At 38.4% G+C, this 26,820-nt stretch overlaps 1 protein-coding gene across 3 annotated transcripts in view; it reads left to right on the top strand.

The window, feature by feature from the left end:
- The window catches only part of GPR63 (G protein-coupled receptor 63), a 61,586-nt gene extending 38,205 nt beyond the window's left edge, over window positions 1-23,381 (top strand). For 2 of the 3 annotated variants that reach the window (XM_054699039.1, XM_037520126.2), the window contains exon 2: window positions 18,433-23,381. In XM_054699039.1, coding sequence (XP_054555014.1) covers window positions 18,583-19,842 — 1,260 coding nt within the window. In that variant the 5' untranslated portion in view covers window positions 18,433-18,582 and the 3' untranslated portion in view covers window positions 19,843-23,381. Of the gene's footprint in view, window positions 1-13,358; window positions 13,501-18,432 lie in introns of those variants that run through there. The other variant, XM_054699038.1, reaches the window with a different exon arrangement.
- Window positions 23,382-26,820: the final 3,439 nt, after the last annotated feature.

The following is a 26,820-nucleotide window of genomic DNA, read 5'->3' as shown; positions in this document are numbered from 1 at the left end:
AGTTTTTTTAGTGGTTATATAACATTGTGTTACATAAATCACATAATTGACTCAATCTGTTTCCTTAATATGAACCTTTAGGTTGCCTCTATTTTCCTAATACATTATATCAGTGAATTTTTTTAACAGCTTTAGTGAGATATATTTATTATATCATGAAATTCAGCCATTTCAATTGTACAGTTCAACAGTATTTAACAATTTTACCAAGTGGCACAACCATTACCATAGTTGGTTTTAGAATATTACCTCCTTTGTTGCGGGGGAAATGATGCCCTGAACAAATTCAGCAAAGACAGATTTTATGGACTCCACCCCTCACGCCTCTGCCCTCCCCAAGAGATCCAAAACACCAAGGACTACAAATGCCATAATGTCATTGCCACTGAGGGGAGGATTGCTGGGAACAGGGTGGAGTTAAACAGCTAGGCTTGCTATATAACCAGACATGTGGGCCTTAGGGGTCCCTTGGGTTTTCACTGGTTTTCTTTGTGCTCTTGGCTTCCCAGCTCAGTGGAACTGGTAGGACATGTTCACCAATTTATCTCTCTTTCCCTTTGTTATTCCTTTTTTCACTTTCCCTTTTTGTAATTAAACCCTTTATTAATCTTGTGTGTGCCTAGAGTTGAGTCCCACTATAAGTCCCTTTTAAGCATTATAAGTCCCTTTCAAGGTGTGGGCCCATGGTCAGGCCAACCCATTTCACTTTGAGGTTGCCCTGTAACACCCTCAGTGAATTCCCTCATTCTCATTTTTAGTTACTCCTCCTTCCCATCTATAGTTCTAGGCAACTACTAATCTACTTTCTGTCTCTATATAATTGACTTTTCTGAACATTACAATAAGTGGAACTATATAAAATGTGGTTTCTTGTGACTGATTTCTTTTCCTTACCATAATATTTTTGAAGTACATTTAAGATGTACCTTGTATCAGTACTTTATTCCATTCTGTTGCTGAACAGTTTTCCACTACAGGGCTAGAACTCATTTTGTCTATCATTCACCAGTTGATGGACATTTAGGTTGTTTCCAGTTTGTGCTATTATGAATAATGCTGCTATAAACATTTTCGTTGAAGTCTTTGTGTATATGTATATGTACAATTTCATTTCTCTTGGGTAGATATCTAGATGTTAAACTGCTGAGTTGTAGGGAATATTATATTTCACTTTCCAAGAAACTACCAAACTGTTTTCCAAAGTGGTACTACCATTTTACATTGGCACCATAATGTATAAGGGTTCCATTCCTCTGTATCTTTCCCAACATTTGTTGTGGTCTGTTTTCTTAAGGACAGTGTACTGGGTTTGAAATATTTCATTATAGTTTTAATATGCATTTCCTTAATGACAGTGATCTTGAACATGTGTTTATTACACATTTATATATCTTCTTTGTTGAATTGTGTTATCTTTTGCCCATTTTTGATGTGTTGAATATTATTAAGGTAAATGGTCTTTGTAAATTCTGGTACAGGTCTTTTTAAATTTGTGTTTTGCAAATATAATCTGTTGTGTGACTTTTCATTTTCTTAATGATGTCATATAAAAGTGCAAAAAACTTCAATTTTTATGAGTTACCATATCAGTTTTTCTTTTATAAACTGTTCTTTTGGTGTCATATCTATAAAATCTTTGCCTAACAGAAGGTCTCAAAGATTTTATATATTTTTTTAACTAGAACTTTTAAAGGCTACTTTAAAACATTTCCAAAGGATGGATTCTGAAAAATAAATGTTCTAGAAACTTTCATTATATTTATCTTTAGTAAAGTGTTTTTGAAGTAGTACATACTAACAGGAAGATGGACAAATCCTAAGGGTATGTGTCAGTGAAGTTTAAACAAATGAATACATGAGTATAATCATGGCACAGTTCAAAAGGAATTCGAGACTGAACTTCTTAGAACCTCCCAAAAGTCACTTCTCAGTCATTACTTCTGTTCTTTTCCAAAGGTAACCAGTAATTACTAATACCACACATTAATTTGGCCCATTTTTGAATTTTATATAAGTGGAGTAATACTGTATATACATTTTTGAACATCTGTCTTTTGCTTAGTACTATATTTGTGATATTCATCCATGTGGTGTGATGCAGTAGTTTGCTCATTTTCATGACTGTATAATATTTATTTAGGAATTTATCACATTTATTTGCCGATTCCATTGATGACATTTTTGCTATTCTACTATTTGGCTGTTTCAAATAGTGCTGCTAAGAATGCATTTGTACTTGACTTTTGGTGCATAATTTTGAACATTTCTGTTCAGCGTATATTCAGGAGTGGGTTTGCTGTGTTTTAGAGCAAATACATGTATTGGCATATATATATACATACATACATATATATATATACACACACACACGTATTTATTTATTTCAGTGTATATTTCAGAGTCCTCTGTCAGTTATATGATTGCAAATGTGTTCTGACTTTTTGCGTACCTTTTGTTGTCATAGTGATACCTTGTCTTCAATTTACTAATCTTTCCTTTATAACTAGTGCTTTTGATGTCCTATTTGTGTCTTAAAATATATTTGACCATACAAATAGATAGTGAAGGATGGAACTGGACTTGTAGCAGTAACTTAATGTGGTATATATGTTGTTGATTTATAATGACGTATACCTGGAGCCTATATAAACCAAGGTTACTTCTATAAAAGATTTTTTTAAAAACCTTGGAACCTTACTTAAGATTAAGAAACTTAAACTTGAGCTAATTGGAGGCTGGTGTTTGATTGTTCTGAAACCTCTTCCATTCCCTGTCCATGCCAACGCCAAGAGTGATGACCTTCAGAAGTTGATTCTTCAGTCCTCCCATGAGCCCTGAATACCTGCTTTGTATCCCTTGAGACTGATAGACTCTGTTCAGCTTCTCAGCCTCCCAGCTGTCTCACTTACTGAAGTTTAACCCTTTGCACTCCGCTGTCCCCTCTCAGGGGACATCGGAATTCTAGCATATCACTCGGATGTCCCCTCCCAGGGGACATTGCAATTTATTAGTGATTACGGGGAATTGAGTTATTTCAATGCAACTTTTTGAGACATGCATGTTTCCCTGAAGTTTTATCTTGAAATGGCACAAGAAATGAAATCAAAATATCGTAAAATTACTAAGATATATACAAGAAATGTCAGCGGGTTTTGTGTCGGATGAGAACGTGAGATGCGTGCTCACGACGGTCAGAGCACTTCGCGACGCCACTTGAAAAGAGCGATAAGGGGAGTTTGTAGAAGAAAGGTCGGTTTTTGAACATAGCGCAACACTCTATAGTGAGATATATAATTACAAATAAATAAGTCTACATCTGGAGGAAAAGATTTTCAAAGCTGAGCTCATTTTGGTTTGAAGCTTCGAGCAGTGCACATAGATCTAACGAGGAGAAAATCGGAAAAGTGATTCTTTTCTTAGTGAATAAATTGTTTGGTGAAAGCTATTTTGTTAAATATCATCTTGTCAGTAATAACAATTAGAAATTTTCAACCCATGCATTTATTCATATTTTTTATTAGAACAATGGCAAAGCGTCCAACCATGAATGAGTCTCATGACACAAGTAGTAGTGAAGATGAGCTCCAGATAGACCTCTATACAGACATGTCAAACATGCACTAATCAGCCTGCAATGCATATTGGGGAGTGTTACAAAGCTTATCATACTGTACAAAATTATAAACAATAAAATAATGTTTTTTTTGCAAATATACAGTCCTCGATGTCACCCAATTCATATAAGTCCAATATCATTATAATACGTTACTTGGTTCCAACATTATACTAAATAATACGAGGGTCTGTAAATGCACGTTTCCGCCGCAAAGTAGCATCGAGTACCTGGTAGCCAATGTCCAGAATGGTTCGGAGTGCAAAGGGTTAAGTTTCTCAGCTGCTTTTAAGTCTTTCATTTGCCTTTTTAGGCTCTCAGCTTTCAGTTGCTCTGAGAAAAACCCCTGAACTGGCATTTTAGAATTGGCTCATACTGGGAGTGGAAAAGCTACTTTGAATACAGAGCTATCTCACCTTTTCATACTTCTTCCTTTTTGAGATCTTGTTTTCTCAAGTTCTTCCTACTTTGATAGATCTTGAGCCTTCAAAGAAGTTTTATTTATTAATTTTTTAAAGATTTATTTATGCCTACATGAACTGGGGTACAGGCCAGAGGTATGGGAGGGGGTGAGAGTATTCACCAGAGTGGGGAACAGAACAGGTGGATTGACTGAAATACACTGCTGAGGGGAGCAGTGGGCAAGCCAGGAGAGGTCTGCTGTGCCATGTAGGTAGCTCCTTGGCCAGGGATCGAACTCATACTGCAGTGGCTGTGGACAGCTTCATAGGTTACATCTTAACACCTTGCACCGCCTGGGAGACCCCAAAGAAGTTTTAAAGAATTATCCAGTTTTGGGGGTTGTTTTAGTGGGAGCGTGGTCTGCCACAAGCTTGTCTTTCCAGGAAAGAAAGTCCCTAGAAATGATTTCAAGGCTGTAGCTATCACATGCTGAATTACTGTATGGTTGCATTTCCATTGGTGGAGTATTTAGTTTGCCAGTATTATTTTCATCTTTTTTAAACCTTTGAAAATGTGTTGAGCAAAACATAGCATCGTATTTTTCTTTTAATTTTTATTTTTATGTTAGTGAGATTGGCCACTTACTCTGCAACCAGCCCAGCCCGGTAGATTCACAGTCGGTTCAGGCAGCATAAAAAAAGAACCTGGGAGCCCTTGGCATCATCCCCACAGGTTTTTTAATAGTACACAGGGGAAACAACCAGCAGGGAGACAGCAACTTGGTCCCCCCTGCGAATCTATACTCTCCTCTGGGCATCCTCTCGCAGCCATGGCTAGTCCTAGTACTTTCGTAGCCATTCTCTGCCACTCACCACTGCAGCCGTCCTCTGCCTCACACGATCCCTGGGTGATGCCGCCCTTACAGCCTCAGACTCCAGACTCCAGTGTGCCCACTCATGCATGCCTATACCACACTCCAGGGGTCCACCCTCAGACCTCGGTACCCCGTGCCCACGCTCCCAAGCCCCTCCTCCCTTCAACGCCACAGGTGATAGCCACAGAGGCCAGCGGCACAAAAAAGCCTGACCATTTCATTTACCTTACATCACTGTTTCAAATAATGGTTGGTCTTTTGTATTATTTGCTTATGCCTTATCTATTAATATCTACCTTTTTTCATTGATTTTTAAGAACATTGCCTGTATTAGTAAGAATTCATATATCTGAAGATAAAGGATTAGTACCTGCATAGACTTAAAAACAATTGACTTTTCCATTGATCTTCACACCATTTCAAGACTTACTGATTTATATTCATTTATAAACATTCCCTTCTGTCTAAGGCATTCCTTTTTTGAGTTATTACTTTCTTTCTCACGTTCAACCAAATGACTAACTTAGGACCAAATTCTCCTTTGTGATATACCACATTTGTTGGGGCTAAGTATCTGCTGGGAAAAGCTCCACAGTTAAAAGGGGAATTATATGTCTTCCCTCCCTCCATGAAGTTTAGATTAATGTCACTCTATCTATACAAGCACTGGGTACAGTCAGAAGCGTGGGAGGGCGAGAGAACTCACCAGAGCCAGAGCGGGGAGCAGAGCAGGCAGAAGGACCAAAGTACACTGCTGAGGGGAGCAGCAGGTGGCAGGAGAGGTCTGCGCGCCATGTGGGACCCTCCTCTGGTGGCCGGGGAGCAGCCAGGGATCGAACCTGCGCTGCAGAGGCTGCGGGCAACCAGCGCTCAACCGCTGCATCACCAGGGAGGCCCGCATCATATAAATGTTGAATCGCAACCTTATCAGTTGCATTTGAAGGTGTTTAAGACTGTTTAGACTGACTGAAGCATGCACATAAAATTTTTAAAAATCTGAAGTAGTCTCTGTTCACTTAGATAACACTAACCAAGTATTTGGATTTCAAGAAGTTATCCGGGCAGCTTAATTTTCAGTAAACATTATGAAAATCATGTATGAGGATGAGGAATAGTAGAATTTTCCTTATGGTTATTGGGCACACTTTGATTCTTTTAATTGTCGAAGTGTAATTTTGCTGCTGGGAATGTCCTTGTTTTATTCCCTCATTGCCCTACCCTTTTTTTGGTCATTTCATCAACTTTGCATAAAACATAATGTCTGTTCTCATGCTGCCTCTGGCCCTTAGGGAATGACATTCTGAAGAAAAATTGAAGCCTTTGGGGAAGGCTGGTCTAAAAATAAAATTCTCAAGGTGTTAGACTAAGGGTGTGGGCCAGATTCAGAGACAGCATTTTTAACATAGCAAAAAGTCCCATTTTCTTTCCTCAGGTTGTGAGAGAGGAAGCAAAGCATTTTGTAAAGAGCAGAAAATTTGGAGCCTTGGAGCCAGACTGCCCTGGATTCCAATTCCTGCTCTCCCACCAACTGTGTGGCTGCAAACTTGTCAGGCTCTGAGCCTCCATTTATTTGTCCTCAAAATGGGGGAAATAATGTCTGTCTTTGGGGTGGTTTGTCAGGATTACCAATAGAGGTCTGATACATGCTGGTGTTTAAGAAATGTCAGCTATAATTATACATCTTAAATTTTGTCTTATTCTGGAATGAGTCTTTTTTTTTTTTCCTCCTTTAGATGATGATGATTCACAAACTAGAGCCTGGTTGCCTAGGTACTAATCCTAGCTCTGCTACTTACTAGATTTGTGACCTTGGGCAAGTTACCTTTCTTTGTAGCGCAACTTCCTGTAAATGAGGATAATTATGATGCTTACCTTCTATAGTTGTTAATTATATTAATATTTTTGATGTAATTAATAGTATCTGGCTAATATAAAAGCACTAGGTAAATATTTGATATATAAAAGTAAATAATCAGCTGTCCTTAATTATTTTTATTAATAAAGGTAGTGGATTAGAGATGGGACAAGAGGCAGCACTGCTGTGTGATAAATAAGGTAAGAGAAAACACAAAGAAGTTTAGTGAGATGTAAATCTGAACAACTCTGAAGCTGGAATAAATTCAGGTGACTGTTGTTTATCAGTAGGAATATCTGAGTAGTGCAGATACTGACTTTAGGTCACTCTTAGGAGAATCCGCAGGGAAGTGGTCCCATGAGAATGATTTCTCCACCTTAGGAGGGAGACCAGAAGGGAAAGGAGATGAATGGAGTGGAAAATACTTCCATGTAGTACTCAAAAAACTACTATAGATTTTATCCTCTGGTTGAACTCTATCTATCTATCTATCTATCTATGTGCTACATATATAGAGATAGCTATATATATGTATATATCTATATATATGTGCTGTGTGTTTGGTGTACTAGTTGAGGGCTGGAAAGAAATGATATTTGATTCCGAAGTTTTGGGTTGAAGTAAGTGGATGGTCAATAATTGCAATTAGGATATAGGTATAGTAATAACAGCAGCAGTAGTAATAGTAGTGGTATCATTTTAGATTAGTATTTCATTTTCAATTCCTTTGTATTTGTTAGCATAGTTTTCTTGGAAACCATAACCTGAGGCAGAGCTAACATAATGGAAGGTTATATTGGAACGTGCAATCCTTGGGCAGCCACAGTGAGGCTAGAGCAAGGAAAAGCTGATGCAAAGTGGTATGTTATGATCTGGCCACAACTTCTTCAGGTGCTCTGACTTATGTACAGGCTTGAAAGGGCTCTTCATGCATGTGGTGGTGAATCAGGGATGCAAAGGAGAGAGACATCTTTCCATCTCATTATTCAGGCTAAAGTTCATCCGTTAGGGTGTTTCTTGTGTTTGACTTTCAGGCTTGGATTGGGATAAGGAACCTCTGGGCAGCCAGTGGAAAATAGAGCCCACTCCCTACAGTGTGGTGAGTAGTGTGTGTTGAGAAGTGGTTGGAGAACCTCTGTGGTTCTCTGGGCTAAGATGTGGAGAGCAGCCGAGGTCCAGGGGTTTATGAAAGGCTGTGAATGAAAATGGAGAGAGGCATGCAAACAGGCTCCAAAGCACTTTCCCAACTTCCCTCAACTCTGTTCTCATTTCCTAGTTTCCCTTTTATAATCAGTGAGAGTCTTATAATGCTCTGATTTTTATTATGCTGTTTTATTTTTATTACAGTTCTGGTTTTAATCTTCAATTCATATTCCTCTAGTTTTTATGAATCTGATGTCTCCATTCACATAATTCCTAGACTTAGATTTAATATAATTGTGTTTCTCTATTCTTCTTAGGTCAGTTTGGGCTGTTAGAACAAAATTAGGTAGATTATAAACAGAGATTTATTTCTCAGTTCTGGAGGTTAGAAGTCTGAATCCAGGGTGCCATCTGAATTAGTTAGGGGCCCCCTCCAGGTTGTGGCATTCTGACTTCTTGCTGTATAGTCTCTGGACAAAGAGGCTAGGGATCTTCCTCCAGTGTCTTTTATAAAGGCAGGAATGCCGTCATTCATGAGTGTTTTGCTCTCTTGATCTAAATCGTTTCCCAAAGGCCCTACCATCTAATTTGGGTCATTAACTTTTTAACATACGGATTTGGGAGGAGCAAATACATTCTGCCTATAGCAGCTCTGGCCCATTATTTAGAAGACTGAAAAACACCTTGATAGTCAGATCTCACCAGGTACTTGATTTCATCTATCCCTTATATATTACTAGGTTAACCTCTATAGCTTGCTTCCCAAGGAGGTAAGATAATGCCATATATTTCAACAAAGAACTTTAAAATCAATATGGTACAATAAACTTCTTTTAGGGATTTCATAAAAAGGGGTTAAAAGGAGACATGTATTCTGTATGTGATAACAGAATTTAAAAGATTAATGACTTAGTAGCTTTTTAGTGAATGTATATTATATAGGCCAGACTCTTAACTGGATATAAGGATACAGTGCTGAGCAAAAAAAAAAAAGAAAAAGAAAAGAAAAGAAAATCACATCTCTGCATTTCCTAGTGTTTGCTTTCTATCCCGGACAGGGGTGGGGTAGGTATGGGCACAGATGTAAATGAAGGGATACCATGGAAAACTGCAAAGGGAATATTATCATAGAGAGATGGGACAACAGAACATGGTGGGAGATGGTTCTGTCAAGGGACCAGAGGAAATTCACAAAGTGAATGGGTAATGAGGATGTTTGAATGGGTAGCAGGAGAATCTTCATTTGTTTAGCAGATGTATACTGAACACCAGTAATGGGGTAGGTACAGTTGTAGGTTTCGGGAATTCAGTAATGAATTACCCAGGCAAGAATTCCTGCCTCATGAGAGTTGTAGATATTTGTACCAGGGTGATGGCAGAGGGATTGGAGGGGAGTGACTTGATAACTATTTAGGAGTTAAAATGGATAGTTCTTGGGGGTGAAATGAATTACAGCTAAGGAGGATAATATCAAAATGACTTACATTTCTGACTTGTATAACCAGATGGGTCACAATCTAGTCACTGAGCATGGAAACTCTGGTGGCAGTGTGTGTAGCTTAGAAAGGCAGGCACCATCCCTTTACATTTAATTCATATATGCAGGGTTTGTGGTGCTTTTGAGATATTCAGGTGGAGATGTGGGGTACTTGAGACTGCAACTCAGAAGTAAAGTTTAGGCCATTGAGTGGGTTTGTCAAGTATCTGCATATAGATGATAATTGAAGGAACTAGCAAGGCATGTGAAGAAAAGAATCAAGCTTTTAAACCCCTTTTTTGTGTTTTTATGTTTCTCAAAGTCAGAGTAAATTACATTGCTTTTAATTAGCAATGTGAATGTCTGTATACTCCCTTAGGTGTAAAAAACAAAACAAAACTTGTTTTCACTCTTGCTCTGTGAAAATAGTTTATAGGTGATGAAGAGAGAGAGAATCAAGTTTTAACAGATCACTTATAGATCTAGGCAAGCTTTTGAATTGTTTTAAGATTCCAGGTTCATTATCTAAGAGGACTTAGATAATGTCGAATTTATAGTCAGACACTATTGTGAGAAACACCAGTGACAGGTAAGTAATGTATCTGTGAACTATTCAAAAAGACTGATGAACTTAAATTCGCCTGCATGAAACTGATAATAGTTTCAAGGCAGGTAAAGATTCTCAGCAGAACAAAGACCTAATGAATGTGAACCAAAGAATAAGAAATAGAAGTAGGAGACAAAAGAAATATGAACAAAACCTGTCACCCATGAGGCTCATCTTTTTTTTTTTTTCCTTTTGTATTTCTAGAAAGATTCCAGAAGTTTAATCCTCTATTAGCAAATAAAAAAAAAACTTTTTCCTAGTTTTTAATTATAATTAATTACTTATATATTAAATGCTGACCTATCTTGCCACTTGAGTTTCAGATTTAATTGTCATCAGAAATCAGTTAAAATATTCCCTGAAACAGAGGCCTAGCTGACATTTAGTTTAATTTCTGGTTAGTATTTGTGAGAAAATAGGCACACAGCATATCCCTCCCCCATCTTTAATGCACGTGGGCTTTAAGTATACCATGAAAATAAGTGAAATTTTGGTGCATTCATGAATTTCTATTTACAATAACTACTTTGTTTTTTTTTAATTTTTTTTTAAAGATTAATTTATTTATTTATAGAAGCACTGGGTACAGTCAGAAGCGCGGGAGGGTAAGAGAATTCACCAGAGCCAGAGCGGGGAACAGAATAGGCAAAAGGACCGAAGACCGAAGTACACTGCTGAGGGGAGCAGCGGGCCACAGGAGAGGTCTGTGCGCCATGTGGGACCCTCGCCCAGTGGCTGGGGATCGAACTGGCGCTGCAGAAGCTGCGGGCAGCTTCGCAGCCCAGCACTCAACCCCTGTGCCACCAGGGGAGGCCCTACAATAATAACTTTGAATAAAGCCTCACCTACCCCATTTCTTTTCACTTGATGGTTGCCTTTTCTCTTTTGGTTAGTTTGTTCAAAGCTTCCTCCTACTACACCTACAAATAAACCAAAAAATAACAGCATTTAGCCTTCAAACTGTAGACGTTGCTCTAGTGATACACATTTGTTTGTGGACTATTTGTAATTGTAAACTTGGTTGCTCAGTGAAAGTGATTTTTTTTTTTTTTTATTTTTAGTGAAGTAAAGTTGAAATCTGAGTCACTTCTGAGGTGAGATGCCTGGTTATTTTTTTTTTAAGATTTATTTATGTATACAAAAGCTGGGGTACAGGCCAGAGGTGTGGGGCAGGTGGTGAGAGGATTCACCAGAGACAGAGTGGGGAACAGAACAGGCAGATTGACTGAAATACAACTGCTGAGGGGAGCAGTGGGCGAGACAGGAGAGGTCTATTTCACTGTGTGGGTCACCTCCCCGGCTGGGGATCGAACTCAGTAGCTGCGGATTGCTTCATAGTGCTGAGGCTTAACCCCTTGTGCCACGAGGGAGACCCCATCATTCCCCTTTCCTAATTAAAATCTTTGGACATGTAGTAAGGGTCTAAGGTGGGCAAAGAATATGAATTTATATGTAATATATCATCTTTTTTCCCTCTGTTTTAAGTTTTCTTTCTTTCCTGAATGAGGGAAAAGGGGTGGGATAGGGAAGTAAACCTTTGTGACCAAGTAAAATTCTTCTTGGCTATGTGTGTCACAAATGTCAGATAAGGACATGGCGTGACATCTTTCCTCTACACAGTGTCTGGCTCAGGTTGGGGGAGATGGTCAATAGATCAAGAGGAGAGCTCTCTCTTAAGCTTTCCCTTTCTTTGAGCCTTATGCTTTGTTACGACAAAAGACAGTCTCGGTAAGGCTAGTATTTTAAATTTCCATCTGGTTTTATTCTGTGGTGTCACTTATGAATTTGCTGGAATACTTGGATTTTTATATTAGTCCTCTCCTGGTCTTTACCAGCACTCAATTTTGTGCTTGCATCCCTCCTTAAGGGACAGAGAGTTGTTTCAAAGTGGTGCTGTCCTACCTTTCCCAGCAGCCTGGACCCATGGACTCAAGACTGACTTGGGGGTCTGGGGCTAGTGGGAGGTGGGAGGTCTCTGCTGAGAGTCTGAGAAGTTTGTGCCTCAGAGCCTTTGCTGGGTTCAGTTGAGAGGATTTGCAAACTAAATGGTTTGATTTTCAACATCTTTCTCTGTTGTTGATGGGATGTTATACATGGTTCTTGCATTTTCAGGATAACTATAGCACACAACTTTATGTTAAGGTTGAAAGATTATGAAAAAGATAGGCTGTGGCCTATCTCTTCAGGACTTTTATGCAAGACACAGGTGAAGAGAAGTATGACAGAATAATAAAGATCATTATTGACTTAATGTCAACAGTTTACAAACCATGAAGTGAATAAGGAAAATATGTATTTTTTGCACCCTATTATCACATCAGAGAGGAAAATTCTTTTTCTCAGTTCGGTATATATTCTTCTGTTTGTCTATATGTATATGCATATCAATATACAGGTACACAACACACACATAGACACATGTACACATATCTATATACATACACAATGGGACTATATTGTATGTCATTCTGTAGGTTGATTTTTTTCACCCAGTTTATGGTGAATATTCTTTGGTGTCACAGATTAACCTAGTGTTTTTTATAGGTGCATGGTGTTCCCTAGTATGTGTGCACTGTAATTTATTTAGACATGTTATTGATGAGCATGTAGATGGGATCTAGTTTTTCACACTTACATAAATACTCCTAGAAATAGCCTTGTCTGCATATTTCTGATGTTGTTTTTATAATACAGAATTTAAATTATTTTAACATTGAAAAATGCTGTGTGGTGACCCTACGAAAAGTTGTAGTCAGTTTATGCCCCCCCCCCAAAAAAAGAAGCTGATTGCATAAAATTATTGAATTGCCAAAGAAATGATGTGGTTTTGGAGTTAGTGCGGGGTCCTTGGGTTCACTCTGGGAAAGATTTCACCAGAGCTTCCCTTTCAGCAGCATGTGGCAAGTTTCCCAGTGAGTTTCTCCACAAGACAGAGCGGTAGTTATGTTTAAAGGGCAGGTTTATTAGGAAAAGGACAGAAAAGTACACTTGCATAGACACAAACGGGCAGGAAGAGCTGCCCCTCTGTGGGGTCAGTGTTAGGTTTTACCTTCATCTTTCGGTAGGGAGGGGCTCATCTTCGTGAGCCCTCAGTTGGTTGCTGATTTGGGATCACTATGTAGAATTTGAAAGGGACCAGAGATTCTACAATGGGCTTCATCTCCCTATCTTTACCTTTGGGTATGCCCTCTGATGCCTGTTTGGATATTATGCTTTGTAATCTAGGTGTGGGGTCTAAGGATTTTGGTTTCCATAGCTGTGTCGATGGCTATGCTAATCTTGTCTACCCCCACCTCCTTGTGTGAGCCAGGTTTCTGCTCTAGTGGTGCCTCCTTTTTCAGTTTTTTCTATTCCTGCCCTCCATCTGAAACATAATGGTTGTTGTATTTTTGTTATAGGACAGAGAGAGGGGCAGCCCAAACCCCGCAAACCTGCCTATTCTAAATGGGTTCTGCCATCTGCCGCATCAATATAAAACACATGAGACTTTAATGGGAAGGATCTTTAATAAAACTAGGAAACAATACAGGTAAGGCAAAGAGTCTAGTTTCTAAATGAAGCACCCAAAGTTACCCATCCCCTCGTGGGTAAAACTCCATCCAAATGGGATTGGCCCAGAGCAAGGCCCCAAAGCCTGCCATGAGTCTAAAGCACCTTCCAGTGGGGACCCACAGCAAAGGGTCAGAAACAATCAGACAAGCCCAGAAGGAAAAGAGCAAAATCAACATCAAGATAAAAGCTGCCATTGTCACCTCCCCACGGGTCTCACCCACATCTGTGTCACCCCGTCCACGACCAAAAGACAAGCACAGCTTCTTCACATGTCTCTAGGCTCCATGCGCCTCCTCCAGGTCTCCTGGCTCCATCCTGCTTCTTTCCTCAGTCTCTTCTGCAGCTTCTCCTTTTCCTTCTCAGCTCCACCCTCCCTTGGGTGGGGCAGGGAACCTGGAACTTCCCCCTTTCCTGGGGACCACCCTGTTACATTTTGATGATACTTTATATTTTTTAATCCACTTCCAGCTATCGTATTTAATTCTCACAATCATCACTAAGGTGTGGCATTTTAGTAGGGATTTTATTGAATTTGTAGATAACTTTGATTAGTATGGACACTTAATAATTTAGTTCAGAACATTGTAACTTGCCATTTATTTGTGTCTTCTTCACACTGTTTTTTGTATGTTGGTTTTATATCCTGCAGCTTTACTGAATTTATTTATTCTCACAGTTTTTTTTTTTTTTTTTTTTTTTTGGTGGAGAGTTTAGAATTTTCTGTATTATCTCATTGGCAAATGCAGACAACTTTATTTCTATTTCAATTTGGTGTTTTCCCCCTTCCCTCTCCCCGCTCCCCTCCCTACTCTTCCCTTCCCCTATTTTAGTGGCCTAATTGCTGTGCCTAGAATTGTTAGTAATATTAAACAGAAGTGATGAGAATGGGTTGTCCTTCTCTTGTTCCTGATATTATAGACTTAGAGGAAAGACTTAACTTTTCACCTTTGCATATGATATTAGTTCCAGCCTTGCCACATGTGGTTTTGTTGTAGTTTAAACATATTCCTTTTATATCAAATTTGTTAAGTCTTTTATCTGAAGGGATATTGAGCTTTTTTAAAATGCTTTTTCTGTATCAAAAAAGCCATATGATTTTTTTCCTTTGTTCTGTTAACATGTTTATTGATTTGTATGTGCTGAATTCTTCTCATATCCCAGAGATAAATCACACTTGATCATGGTGTATAATGTTTTTAATGTGTTTTTTAATTTCACTTGGTAGTAGTTTGGTAAGGATTTTTGCCTCTATGGTCATCAGGGATATTGACCTATAACTTTATTGTAGTGTGCTTGTAGTGTGCTGGCCTTGTAAAATGAGTTTGGAAGTGCCTTTCCTTTTCAACTTTTGGGAAGAGTTTGAGAAGTATTAGTATTCTTTAAATTTTTTTGCATACAAGAACTGGGGTACAGACCAGAGGTGCCGGGGATGAGAGGATTCACCAGAGACAGAATGGGGAACAGAACAGGCAGATCTACTGAAATACTCTGCGAAGGGAAGCAGCGGGCAAGACAGGAGAGGTCTGCTGCGCCATGTGGGCAGCAACCTGGCCTTCTGGGGATGGAACTCCTGCTGCAGAAGCTGGGGATAGCTTCACAGTGCTGCACTTAATCCCTTCCACCACCAGGGAGGCTCTCTTTATATGTTTAATAGAACTCACCAGTGAAGCCATCTGTTCCTGGCCTTTTATTTGTTGGGAGATTTTTGATTACTGATTCAATCTCCTTACTCATTACTGGTCTGTTCCGATTTTTTGTTCCTAATTATTTAGTCTTGGTAAATTTTATATTTCTAGGAATTTATCCATTTCTTCTAAGTTAACTGATTTGTTAGCATATAATTGTTCTCTTCCTTATCCTTAAAATGGGGATTAAAATAGTACTGATCTTATAGGAGTACTGTGAAATTTTAAAAAGCTCATTTATATTCAAAAAGCTTGAGACATTCTTTGACATTATACTTCCTAACAAAACTTAAGAGAAAAGAACCAGTTTATTCTCTTTAAGAATACAAATTCCCTATTTGAGTACTGCCTAAATATGTCTATTCCTATATGCTTCTGAGCACTTAAAAACAAAATTCTAAATTGTTTATTTTTGAATTTCCACTCTCTACCAAAAATATAGCTACATTTTAGTGATTTTAGCTTCTGATTATTTTTCTCTGATACATTTAGGACATTGTATGAAAGAAAGGGACAGTATATGTTAGTAATTCTAAAGAGACTTATAGTGATTAAGGGGTAAAGCTTTCCAGTGACACTGTTATCCTTCCCCAGTTGCCCTTTGTGGTTAATAAAGTTTGAGAGTCACTTGGCACAGTGTGGTATCTTATCCGGGTATAATTTGCATTTCAAAGTGAATATGTGAAAATGGATAAACTCTAGTAGGGACAAAAAATTGGGCTATAAAAGTGAGTAAATAGGAAAAATAGTATATTGAACAAATAGGTAAGTATTCTCATTTTCATAAAGGCAGCACTAGACAACAGAGAAGGGATTGTAGAGGGACGTAGGTGTGGTTGAGACCTATGATTTGGATTGCAGCATTGGATTTTTGAATTTCCCAGATGGGATGCCCTCACCTTTCATACCCTAAGTAATGAATAAATGAACTTAGGGCATTTATCCCTAAAATCAATAGCTAACTGTAAGTCCAAATAACGAGCAAATTATTGTGTTGTTTTAAACTTGTATATGTTTATTTTTTCCCTAATCTTTGAGATTTGTTAAAGGAATCCGCGCTGAAATTCATAGCATCCTTTCTAATTACCATATGTAGTTCAGATCTCAATGTGCTAATTCCCACCTGGGTGGAGAGGTTTCAATTACAACTGAAGCCAATTGTATATAATTACAATGATATTTTTTTAAATGTACTTTACAATAATATAAACATACAATACAATTAGCAGTAAAATGGGGGGATATGAATCACTAAGATGAAAGCTTCAGCTTTTGGGGTCTGGGGTCTGGAATTTGCCTTGCCAAGTCAGCTTATACAGGGGTTGGGAGGTGGGTGGTGATGGTGTTGAAGAGTGGTACTTCTCTGGGCAGAACCTCCCATGGCTGTTACCAAAATCTGGAGAAGACTTCAGAGAACGACGGGCTTAGACTCTGAAGGATATCAGATTGACTCTATTGATACATATTCAGAGATGAGTTTTATCAGAGCCACCTTTTAACTTGGGGGGGGGGGGCTGGGTCTCCCAGCACATCAGTCTTCTTGCCTCATGTTTTTATCAATGTCTTTGTAAACAAGTGGTTGCTTTCATTTTAAGTGGTAAAGTCACCCCATTTCAATTACACCCCCCTTTTTTTTCCCACCAGTCAGGATCATTATAATAGCAACACATGTAACACTGACAAAAAAGGAATAAAGAAGAACGAACCCAAACCACAAAAGTTAAGATAGTAGATTAAGAAAGTCCATTATAGAAAAATCTAGGATTATAGAAATTAAAAGAAGTTGAGGGTAAGGGGAAGGAAGTTTTTAAAATAGTCTTGGAAGCAAGATAACTAAATGTCTTTGTAAGTTTTCTGGAGTAGGGTCTAATGCTGACTTCTTTCTGGTTATATTCTTTAGAACTATTTACTATGTGGTTGACAAATAGTCAACCAAATCTTTACTATTTAGTTGACATCTCTGTCAAATTGCTAACCCATTATAAGGTTGGTTTCAAGGGGAATAAACTGAGAAGATATAAATATATGTGTCAGAAAATAAAAGGTGGAAATGGTTGGGCATGGAAGAAAAGACAGACTATAAGAAATAAAGAGAGTTTTATAAAAAGAAAAGAAGTCTTGAAAATATGGCCAAGATTTTTCTGGGGAAAGAGCACAATGGACAATGATGGTAGACTGTGGGTGTTTTGGTGGTGGGTGTGGTGTGGTTGCCGAAATAAATTCTAGCCTTTAACAATTCCCTTTCAGTGTGGTAACAACACCTGGAAGGGGAGTTTTATATATCTTTTTTTTAAAGATTTATTTATTTATGCACACAAGAGCTGGGGTACAGTCCAGAGGTGTGGGGGGTGAGAGGACTCACCAGAGACAGAATGGGGAACAGAACAGGCAGACTGACCGAAGTACACTGCTGAAGGGAGCAGCAGGCAAGTCAGGAGAGGTCTGCTGCGCCATGTGTGTTGCTCCCTGGTGGGCTGGGGATCAAACTCATGTTGCAGAGGATGCAGATAGCTTCTTCATAGGTTGTGTCTTAACCCCTTGTGCCACCAGGGAGGCCCAGATTTTTTTATTTCTAAAACAACAAACAACATTGTAAACAAATGTTACCTCAATGTAAAATTAAAATAAAATAAACTTTTTTCTCTTGAGTAACTTCTTTACAGTTTCTGGAAAGAAACATAGATAAATAGAAAGTCAAGAAACTCAGACCTTCATTGGAAATAACCTAGCACTTACAAGGTTGTCAGAAGAAAAGTGTGTGATTATGGTGTTAAATAAGATACTGAGAATAAGGTTCCTTGCCAACCACCTTTGTGCTGATGAAAAAATAGAATATGAACCTGTATCATACAGCTATTAAGAAAAATATTAATAGTCTCAGGAGAACCAGATAATAAAATTTGTTTTCATAGTGACTGTGGAAATGCCGTAGTGCTAGGTAATTAAAAGAAAAGTACTAATTAGGTTATTTATAACTTTTGTCTTTGAGAGGTTATACATTTTGATTTTTTTTCCACTTATGTATATGAATGTTATGAAATTTCCATCATGGTTTACTAAAAGCAGAATAATATTTGAGTGATGAAGAGGCTCAACTATTTTAAAGGGTTAAAAAGAAAGACTTACTTCTGAAACACAAACACAAGGAAAGGTAAGTCAAATATTATTTACAAAAGAGCTAATTTCTCATTTACCATTTTTCTGTGTTTTGGGTTTATTTATAGGCAACAGGACTGCTTTGGAAGATGGAACTCTTTGTCCGTTTTCCAGAATGTGTTTCCAAGCCCATCAGTGGAACATGACACTGCTACTCTGTGTTGAAATGCTTCCGGAGCACCTGCCCCTCTGCCGGCGCCTTCCATCCTACAGAAACCATGGTCTTCTCCCCAGCGTTGACTGCGTCCCATACCAGGGCGTCCAACACGACGTTTGTAGTCTATGAAAACGCATACGTGAATATGACGGTCCCTCCACCATTGCAGCACCCCAGCATTGGCCCGCTTCTTAGATACAGTTTTGAAACCGTGGCTCCCACTGGGATGAGTTCCTTGACAGGGAATAGCACAGCTGTGACGCCAACACCAGCAGTTTTTAAGAGCCTGAACTTGCCTCTCCAGATTATTCTTTCTGCTGTCATGATATTTATTCTGTTTGTGTCTTTTCTGGGGAACTTGGTTGTTTGCCTCATGGTTTACCAAAAAGCTGCCATGCGATCTGCAATTAACATCCTCCTTGCCAGCCTGGCATTTGCTGATATGTTACTTGCAGTTCTGAACATGCCCTTTGCCTTGGTAACTATTCTTACTACCAGATGGATTTTTGGGAAATTCTTCTGTAGGGTATCTGCTATGTTTTTCTGGTTGTTTGTGATAGAAGGAGTAGCCATCCTGCTCATCATTAGCATTGATAGGTTCCTTATTATAGTGCAGAAGCAAGATAAGCTAAATCCATACAGGGCTAAGGTTCTAATTGCAGTTTCTTGGGCAACTTCCTTTTGTATAGCTCTTCCTTTGGCTGTAGGAAACCCTGAACTGCAGATACCTTCCCGAGCCCCCCAGTGCGTGTTTGGGTACACAACCAATCCAGGATACCAGGCTTATGTGATTTTGATTTCTCTCATTTCTTTCTTCATACCCTTTCTGGTGATACTGTATTCATTTATGGGCATACTCAATACCCTTCGGCATAACGCCTTGAGGATCCATAGCTACCCTGAGGGCATTTGCCTCAGCCAGGCCAGCAAGCTGGGTCTCATGAGTCTACAGAGACCCTTTCAGATGAGCATTGACATGGGCTTTAAAACGCGTGCCTTCACCACTATTTTGATTCTCTTTGCTGTCTTCATTGTCTGCTGGGCCCCGTTCACCACTTACAGCCTTGTGGCAACATTCAGTCAGCACTTTTACTACAAGCACAACTTTTTTGAGATTAGCACCTGGCTACTCTGGCTCTGCTACCTCAAGTCTGCATTGAACCCACTGATCTACTACTGGAGGATTAAGAAATTCCATGACGCCTGCCTGGACATGATGCCTAAGTCCTTCAAGTTTTTGCCGCGGCTCCCAGGTCACACAAGACGTCGGATTCGCCCCAGTGCTGTCTACGTATGTGCAGAACATCGGACCGTGGTGTGATTGTCAGAACAGCCTGACGTTTTGGGTGGTGGTTGTTCTTTATCTGACTTTGAATTTTCTTTCACATTGCTTCTCCACTTACACTTTATTGTTTTTCAGAGGATGTGTGTATGTGTGTGTGCAATGTAAAGAAAGAATGGTGATTACTTATAATTCTGTTACCAGGGATACACATTAGGGAAGTGATCACAAATGTTACCTCCAGGGTTCAAGAGAAATACTCTATTTAGGGTATGGAGATTTTTTTGTTTGTTTGTTTCTTTGGTTAATTAGTTTTTATGGTAGGAGTTAGGATTGTGCTTTATTGACCCTGCAGTTACAATGAATTGTAGGTGTTTCGTTTGCTGCTAAGTATGATTATTGAGTTTATCAATTTTTTTTTTTCCTGGAAAACACTGCTGCTTTTTACCATCACATTGGAGCCAAAAACCACATACATCTCAGTAGATAAATATTTAGTTTTATTAAAAAAAAAAAAACCCAAGGGAGTTAGTGACATTTTAAAGATCGTTAAGATTTACTTTGGTGCACTTTAAGAAACAATGTACGAACTAATTCAGAAGTCATGTTTTTCAGAATTATTTTTATACATGACATGTGCTTTAGGGAGCATTGCATTATAATTTCTAGGAAAATAGTTTTTTTTTAAATGTTTTATCCGCATATACAATTTTAAGGAGAAAACATAAAAATGTGGAAAATTTTCTAAGCACAATAGTGATATTTAGAGCAATAGGGCAAAGTGGAGGAGAAAGCGCACCCTTGAACATTTGAATGGGATTTAGTGAGAGGATGACTGGTGTAGGCCGTGGTGATGCTTTTAACTTGAGAATTCTTGCTGAGTCTGTTGGGGAGAAGGGTGTACCATTTACTGTATATACTGCATAATTTTATCCTCACAGCATCCTGTGAGGTACGTATTATTTCTTCCTTCTTACAGATGAAGAAAACAAGTCTCAGAGAGACTAAGAATCTGCCCAAGACTGTGGTAGAGCTGGGATCCAAAAATCTGTCAAAGTCCAGAGACTTTGTGTTCTGCTGTGCCACACAGACACCTCAGTTAGGTTTAGATGTTTTATAGTCAAGCATGAATTCTGTACTCTTTAGTTTTTTTTTAGACTAAACTCTTCTTTTAAAAAGTATCTTTTTTATTACCATAAGAGAAAGGAAGTTTGGAACATGGAAAAGAAAAAAATAAAATCACAACCACCTTTATCAAGTAGAACTTGGCAAGCTTAGATAAATAAGACTATAAAAAACAAGGCGATTTTTTTGGTTTGCAAAACAAGTAACAATTATTGAGAGGTTAAATAAACTCTATATAGGTCTTGGCTTTGTGCATTTGGAGGTTTCCAGTAGTCTAGCTGTTTTTCTAAATGTTCTGGGCGGAACATCATTGTTGTCAAGGTGTTTGCCCATAAAACAGCTGGAGTCTATAAATGTGCTCAGAAGCACGTTTCCTAAGAAAAAGCAAAGATATGCCCTGGTCCAAGTAGATAGCAAGTTTTAATGGGGCAGGTCTGGGATTTTTAAATTATTTTTTCTCTCACTGATAATCTTGGAGGTGCCTTCTCTCTGTAACCACTGGCACATTTTATAAAACAGCCAACAGAGATGGAGCTGCAGACTGACACCATAAGGACTGGAAGCGTGGCCCTTTGATTACAAAATGGGCTTTAGAAATACGTAAATTAATCATGAACACTTTAGAATTAGAGCATCTTTTCAGAATTTGAGTCCTTTGAGAGCCAATGGGAAAAATAGTAGCTTCTGTTTCTTCAGTTGTACAACCAGGGAGTTGGGTTAGATGAATCTTCAAGGTCTTGTCCAACTCTAATGTGTTTTCTTCCATGTGAGAGTTGAGAATTTTGAAGAGTCTAGCTGATACCAGCACCACTCTTTGGTCTCCAGTATTATTTCTTTATGTTTTTACTTCATTGGCTATATCTTAAAATTGAATGTCTGAGGAGCACATGGGAGGGTATCAGGAGTTAGGACTTTGGAAGTATGATGACACCACTAAAGACCCGGGAAATTCTGCTTGTAAGCACTTGTAACGGTGTTAGAACTCGTTTTCCAATTAAGGAACTCTTTTGGGGACTCACGCATATTATTCAACATGTTTTGTAATCATCTGATGATGATAGTCACCTACCTCTGGTTTCTAATTTATATTAGTCACAGGTAATATTGTTTTTGTCCATAGAAATCCTGTAGAACATAAACACTGTGGTATATACTAGTGGCAAAATGAAGTGTATTATGCTTTCCATTTTCACCATCAACTGGATTTCAAGCAGATGTTAATAAGTGTATTTGAAGTTAGACTTTCTCTAAGGAAAGTCAGCATGATCTGTATTCCTTGTAGGTAGTGGCGGTAGGCTTTGAGAGTTGTTTTGGGTTTGGGGATGAACCTGAGTTTTGTTTTCTTTTGTGCTGTTTTTATGAGCAATCCTTAGGTATTTTTGTGGTGCTTGGTTGGCAGTGCATGATTTGGTGGGAGCACTGGAGCGCCTGTTGAGATTCTCGTTGTTTGCGAAAGGAGACCATGAGGGGCCTTTGTGAGAATTCAGTAACAACACTGAACAGCAGTTCTCTTTTACACTGGATAATCTTGATCCAACGACAGTTTACAAATCACTTTGAACACACATTTCGAAAGCTTTACAAAAAAAGTACTATGGTATACCTTTGAAAAATTTAGGTGCAGAATCATATGTTGCCTCTTCCTCTGTATTTTCTTAAGGGGAAAAAAAAGACCACTACTAATTATCACTGCTGACTGACAAATCAGAGATGTTTTTGTTTTATATCTTCTGGCTAATTAAGAAGCATGGAAGAGATAGTGAAATATTTGTGGTCAAAGGAAATCCCAAGTAGCCTGGAGTAGTGATATTTAAGCTTTGATATGAGTATGTGTCTAAGTATTCCCAGGGGAGCTTGTTAACCGTACAAGTCCCCAGGGTGCCTAGAGGGTCTGGGCTTGGAACCAGGGATGCACACTTGTTGAGCACTCTGCCTGATCCAGGTCCCTGGGGCATACTTTAAGAAATGTTCCTGTAACCCACTTTAAATACTGACTGTTTTATCCAAAATTGTTTGTGTTGGAAGCCATTATTTCCTAGTGCATGGGTAATCCACATCAAGAGGAAAATCTATTTATCATTGTGCCTCATTTGCTGCCATGTGTGTTAGTGCTGGGTCTTGCCAGTGTTAGTTGTACCCCCTTTCAACTGGCAAAATTCTGATAAACCATGTAGTTTCAAGTAGAGCAAAAAGCTACTTAATATTTGAAAATCTTGACTCTCAGGAGCCTAATTTCTCTAATACCTTCTTTTCTCCTATATATATAACCTCCTGAAGAGTGTGAAGGGAATGTAAAGTGTCACCTAATTCCTATTGCTCTGCTTATTCGGTTGTGTTCAATGGAAGCATGAAGAAAATAAAATAATCTTTTGAATCTATGTATTTCTGTTACTGAGAAAGATATTTAATTTTTTTGTGATCTTTGCTTTTGTTTACATGAAAATATGTGTGTATATATATATATATATATATATATTTCAGAAAAATTTCCCCTTGCTTGACAATGTATTCTACCACAATTTTAAGTTTAAGAGACTGCTTAATTCAAATTTATTTTCACAATAGTCTGCTAAACTGCCTTCATTAAAAACTCCTTTTTTATAATAATAAAAATATCAAAGCACATGTTTGTTATTACAGGTTAATTGAAACATTTCTTAGATATATATACTGGTACCAGTCCTTTGTAATTAAAATTAATTTATTTTACAAGAGTACGTGGCCTGTATGGAAAAAAATCCCTTGAATTTTGGGTTGTAATCAAAAATCAAATGGTATGCTTCTTTGTGCATATTATTACAATCAGAAACACACTCCCAGCAAGAAAATGAATAAAAGTTTGACATTTCTAAAAGTGGAGTTTTATTTTTAAAGGACTACTTCATCTTACCTTAGAAAAAATTGTCATGAATAATACTTTCTGTTAATATCTGAGTTGAATTTCAAATTCTGCTTCCTTTGGGTTCTTATCTCCAAATTTGCTCTCAGAGCCTGTGTGTATATGATTATCTTCTAGTTTTAGAAGGTCTCAGAGTAGTTAAGGATGAAATGTAACTTGGTCACTTTGCCCTTATTATCTGATAACAATACTGAACAGCTAGTGAGAAAAGTTTACTAAGCATCTTACTGGATGATTATTACTTTCCATCCATTAGGTGATAAATATTCATAGTAGCAAAACCTATATACAAAGCTGTGGATATTAACACAAAACCTAAGTTAGTTTGGCTTTGGTTTTAAGTTGTTAACTAAATGGTTAGGTTAAAAATGAGATTATTGAGTTGACTTGGCCTGTGGCATTTGGGGACTACTATCTTTAATGTCAGAACCTTCACGGGACTTGTTGACTGTGTGGCAGACATTTGGGGAACACTAAGAACCCAGATACCCTTAAATTGCTTGGATCTCAGAACTCCTTTTATAAAGTCCTTCATCCAACTGCACAACTGAGATTCAATAATGTGCTAGTTTTTCAGCTTGCTGGGATTTATCTATACGCGCCAAGGCTGGGGCAGAGGAAGTGGGGGCAATAAAGTTTGGCAGAGCTGACAGGGCTTGATGGAGTATAAAATGATGGAGTTGGAGATGTCCTTGTGAAGTTTCCCCCAATGCTCCACTCTTATTGGGGTCTCTAGGCAAGAGTAACTCATAGAATAAAGAACTGTCCCAGGACTCCAGAGCCAATGTTGAGAAATGGTGATTTCTCCTATCAAACTGTGAGCTCCTTGAGCCAGGGGCCAGTGTTTTTCTCTCTTCTGTATTCCCAGTGTCCATAGTAGGCAATCACTAAACATTGTTAATAAACATTTGTTTTCAACAATAGCTAAGAGGAGGAGAAGACCTACATTAGGGCATTCAGAAGAGATAAGTATTTGGAACTCAGAATGATGTTGGCATCTTCATGTATAAATTGACCCATGAGACTTTACTGAGTGTCAATACATGTCTTTATTGTATATAAATGTAGTAACAAGCTATCAATTGGGAATTTATAATAAATGTGGGCTGGTTTTATGTGATTAATCTATTTAAGTATGGTTGATTAAACAAATTAATATTAATAATGTTGGAGAGTATTAAACTATCAAAACAAATCAAATAAGCTTGGAACACGGAGGTGGGAGTCAGGGGCCCTGGGGTCCTGTGCCAGCTTCCACACGCCTACAGAGTCACTAGAACTCTTTCAGCCTGACATAAAATCTGTGTTTTAAGATACTCACAAATTCATAATTGGTATAGTAATTAGAATTGCTGAATCAGTTGAATTATTTGTATCAAAAATTCATAAGAACCTGTTACTGTAGTTTGTAATAGTAAATTTTTTAATGAAAAAAAATTAAATTGTGTAATTTATGTTATCTTGCAACAGTACCTCTGAGAAAAGTTTTCAAATGCATTTTACCCTAATAAGCAGATGAAGGGATAATTTCAGAGCAATTAAATGACTTGTCCAAGTTCTCACAGCAGCTCAGAGGTAGAGCTGGAGTAAGTGAGATTTGACTGTTAGACAAAAATAGTAATATTGAAAGATTTGCAAAGATCAGTGAGCAAGTAAAAATAGGCCAGATAAATGACCCTAGAAAGTATCATAATCTAACATGCCTTTTTTAGTAGTAGAAGAAAGAACAGCACTTTTACATTTATAAGGAAATAATGCTCTTTTTTTTTTGGTTTATCACCCATGCTCAGCCATTAAAAAACAACTGAGCTCAGAGATAAAAGAAGGCAGGTCAACATGAGGAGGCCAGGAATTGCTGCTGCCCAGTGTGGGGGCCAGCGATTGGTTCTTGGTCTGGAATTAGATCTCTGACCAAAACTTAAATATTGCTATCATTTTTGCCTAGAAAAACGTTTCTTCCTGGATGCTGGGGACTTAGGAAGCTGTCAGTAGGCAGGAATGTCTTCCTGCTCTTACCTGCCTCCTCTTCCAGACCTTGTCAATGAGCAATGTAACTGCAAATGGCACAAAAAGCGTTTCTCTGACAGGAAGAAAGATGCAGTTTTCTTGGACAACTTCCCTAGAGGTATTTACGTTCTCAAAAGCTATAATTTATTTAGGTTGCAAGACATCAAATTATTTTATATTAATCATTGTGAAGGCTGCTATTGCTAAGCAATAGGTTCGATCTGATCTCTCAAGAGCAAAGGTTTTGCATGAAAACACTTACATAATAAAACAAATGTACATGGAAGGGCAGTGTGGAAATGTAAGCAGATATAATGACAGCCAAAAAACAAAACAAAATCAACTTGGTGTTGATTTCTGGTCCTGCCTTGCCGCATGTCTTTCCCAGACACCATGCTTCCTGAGGGCAGGGTTCAGTGCTTGCTTATTGTTTTCCCTGCAACTGGCATGATGGCTTACCGGGAATAATGGTTCCCAAAAGTCTGGAAATGGACTTTAAAAAAAAAAAAAGATTTATTTATCTATTTATTTATTTATTTATTTATGCATACAAGAGCTGTGGTACAGGCCAGAGTTGGGGGGGTGGGGGTGGCAGGGTGAGAGGATTCACCAGAGACAAGGGAGTGGGGAACAGAACAGGCAGATTGACCGAAGTAAACTGCTGAGGGGAGCAGCGCCACAGTGGGCTGCTCCCTGGCCAGCCAGGGATCTAACTCCTGCTGCAGAGGCTGAGCATTGCTTCATAGATTGCGTCTTAACCCTTGCACCACCAGAGAGGCCCTGGAAATGGACCTTTTGTTGATAGAATCTTATTGCTCAAAATCATAATGGACTTTTCTTCCAAACCAAAGAGATTCTAGTGGCAAGAGCTGAGACCAGTGCCCAGGTATTCAGTCTCGAATGCACAGACCTATTCACCATACAAATCTGCAGGGGGAAGTCATCTGGGATTTTTCTGACACTATCTAAACTAGTTTGAGAGGTGA

Source organism: Talpa occidentalis, unplaced genomic scaffold (assembly GCF_014898055.3).
Source record: "Talpa occidentalis isolate TD23 unplaced genomic scaffold, MPIMG_talOcc4v2.1 talOcc4.2, whole genome shotgun sequence".
Lineage (NCBI taxonomy): Eukaryota > Metazoa > Chordata > Mammalia > Eulipotyphla > Talpidae > Talpa > Talpa occidentalis.
Note: the sequence above shows the minus strand (reverse complement) of the source record. Positions and strands in the feature narration are given on the sequence as shown.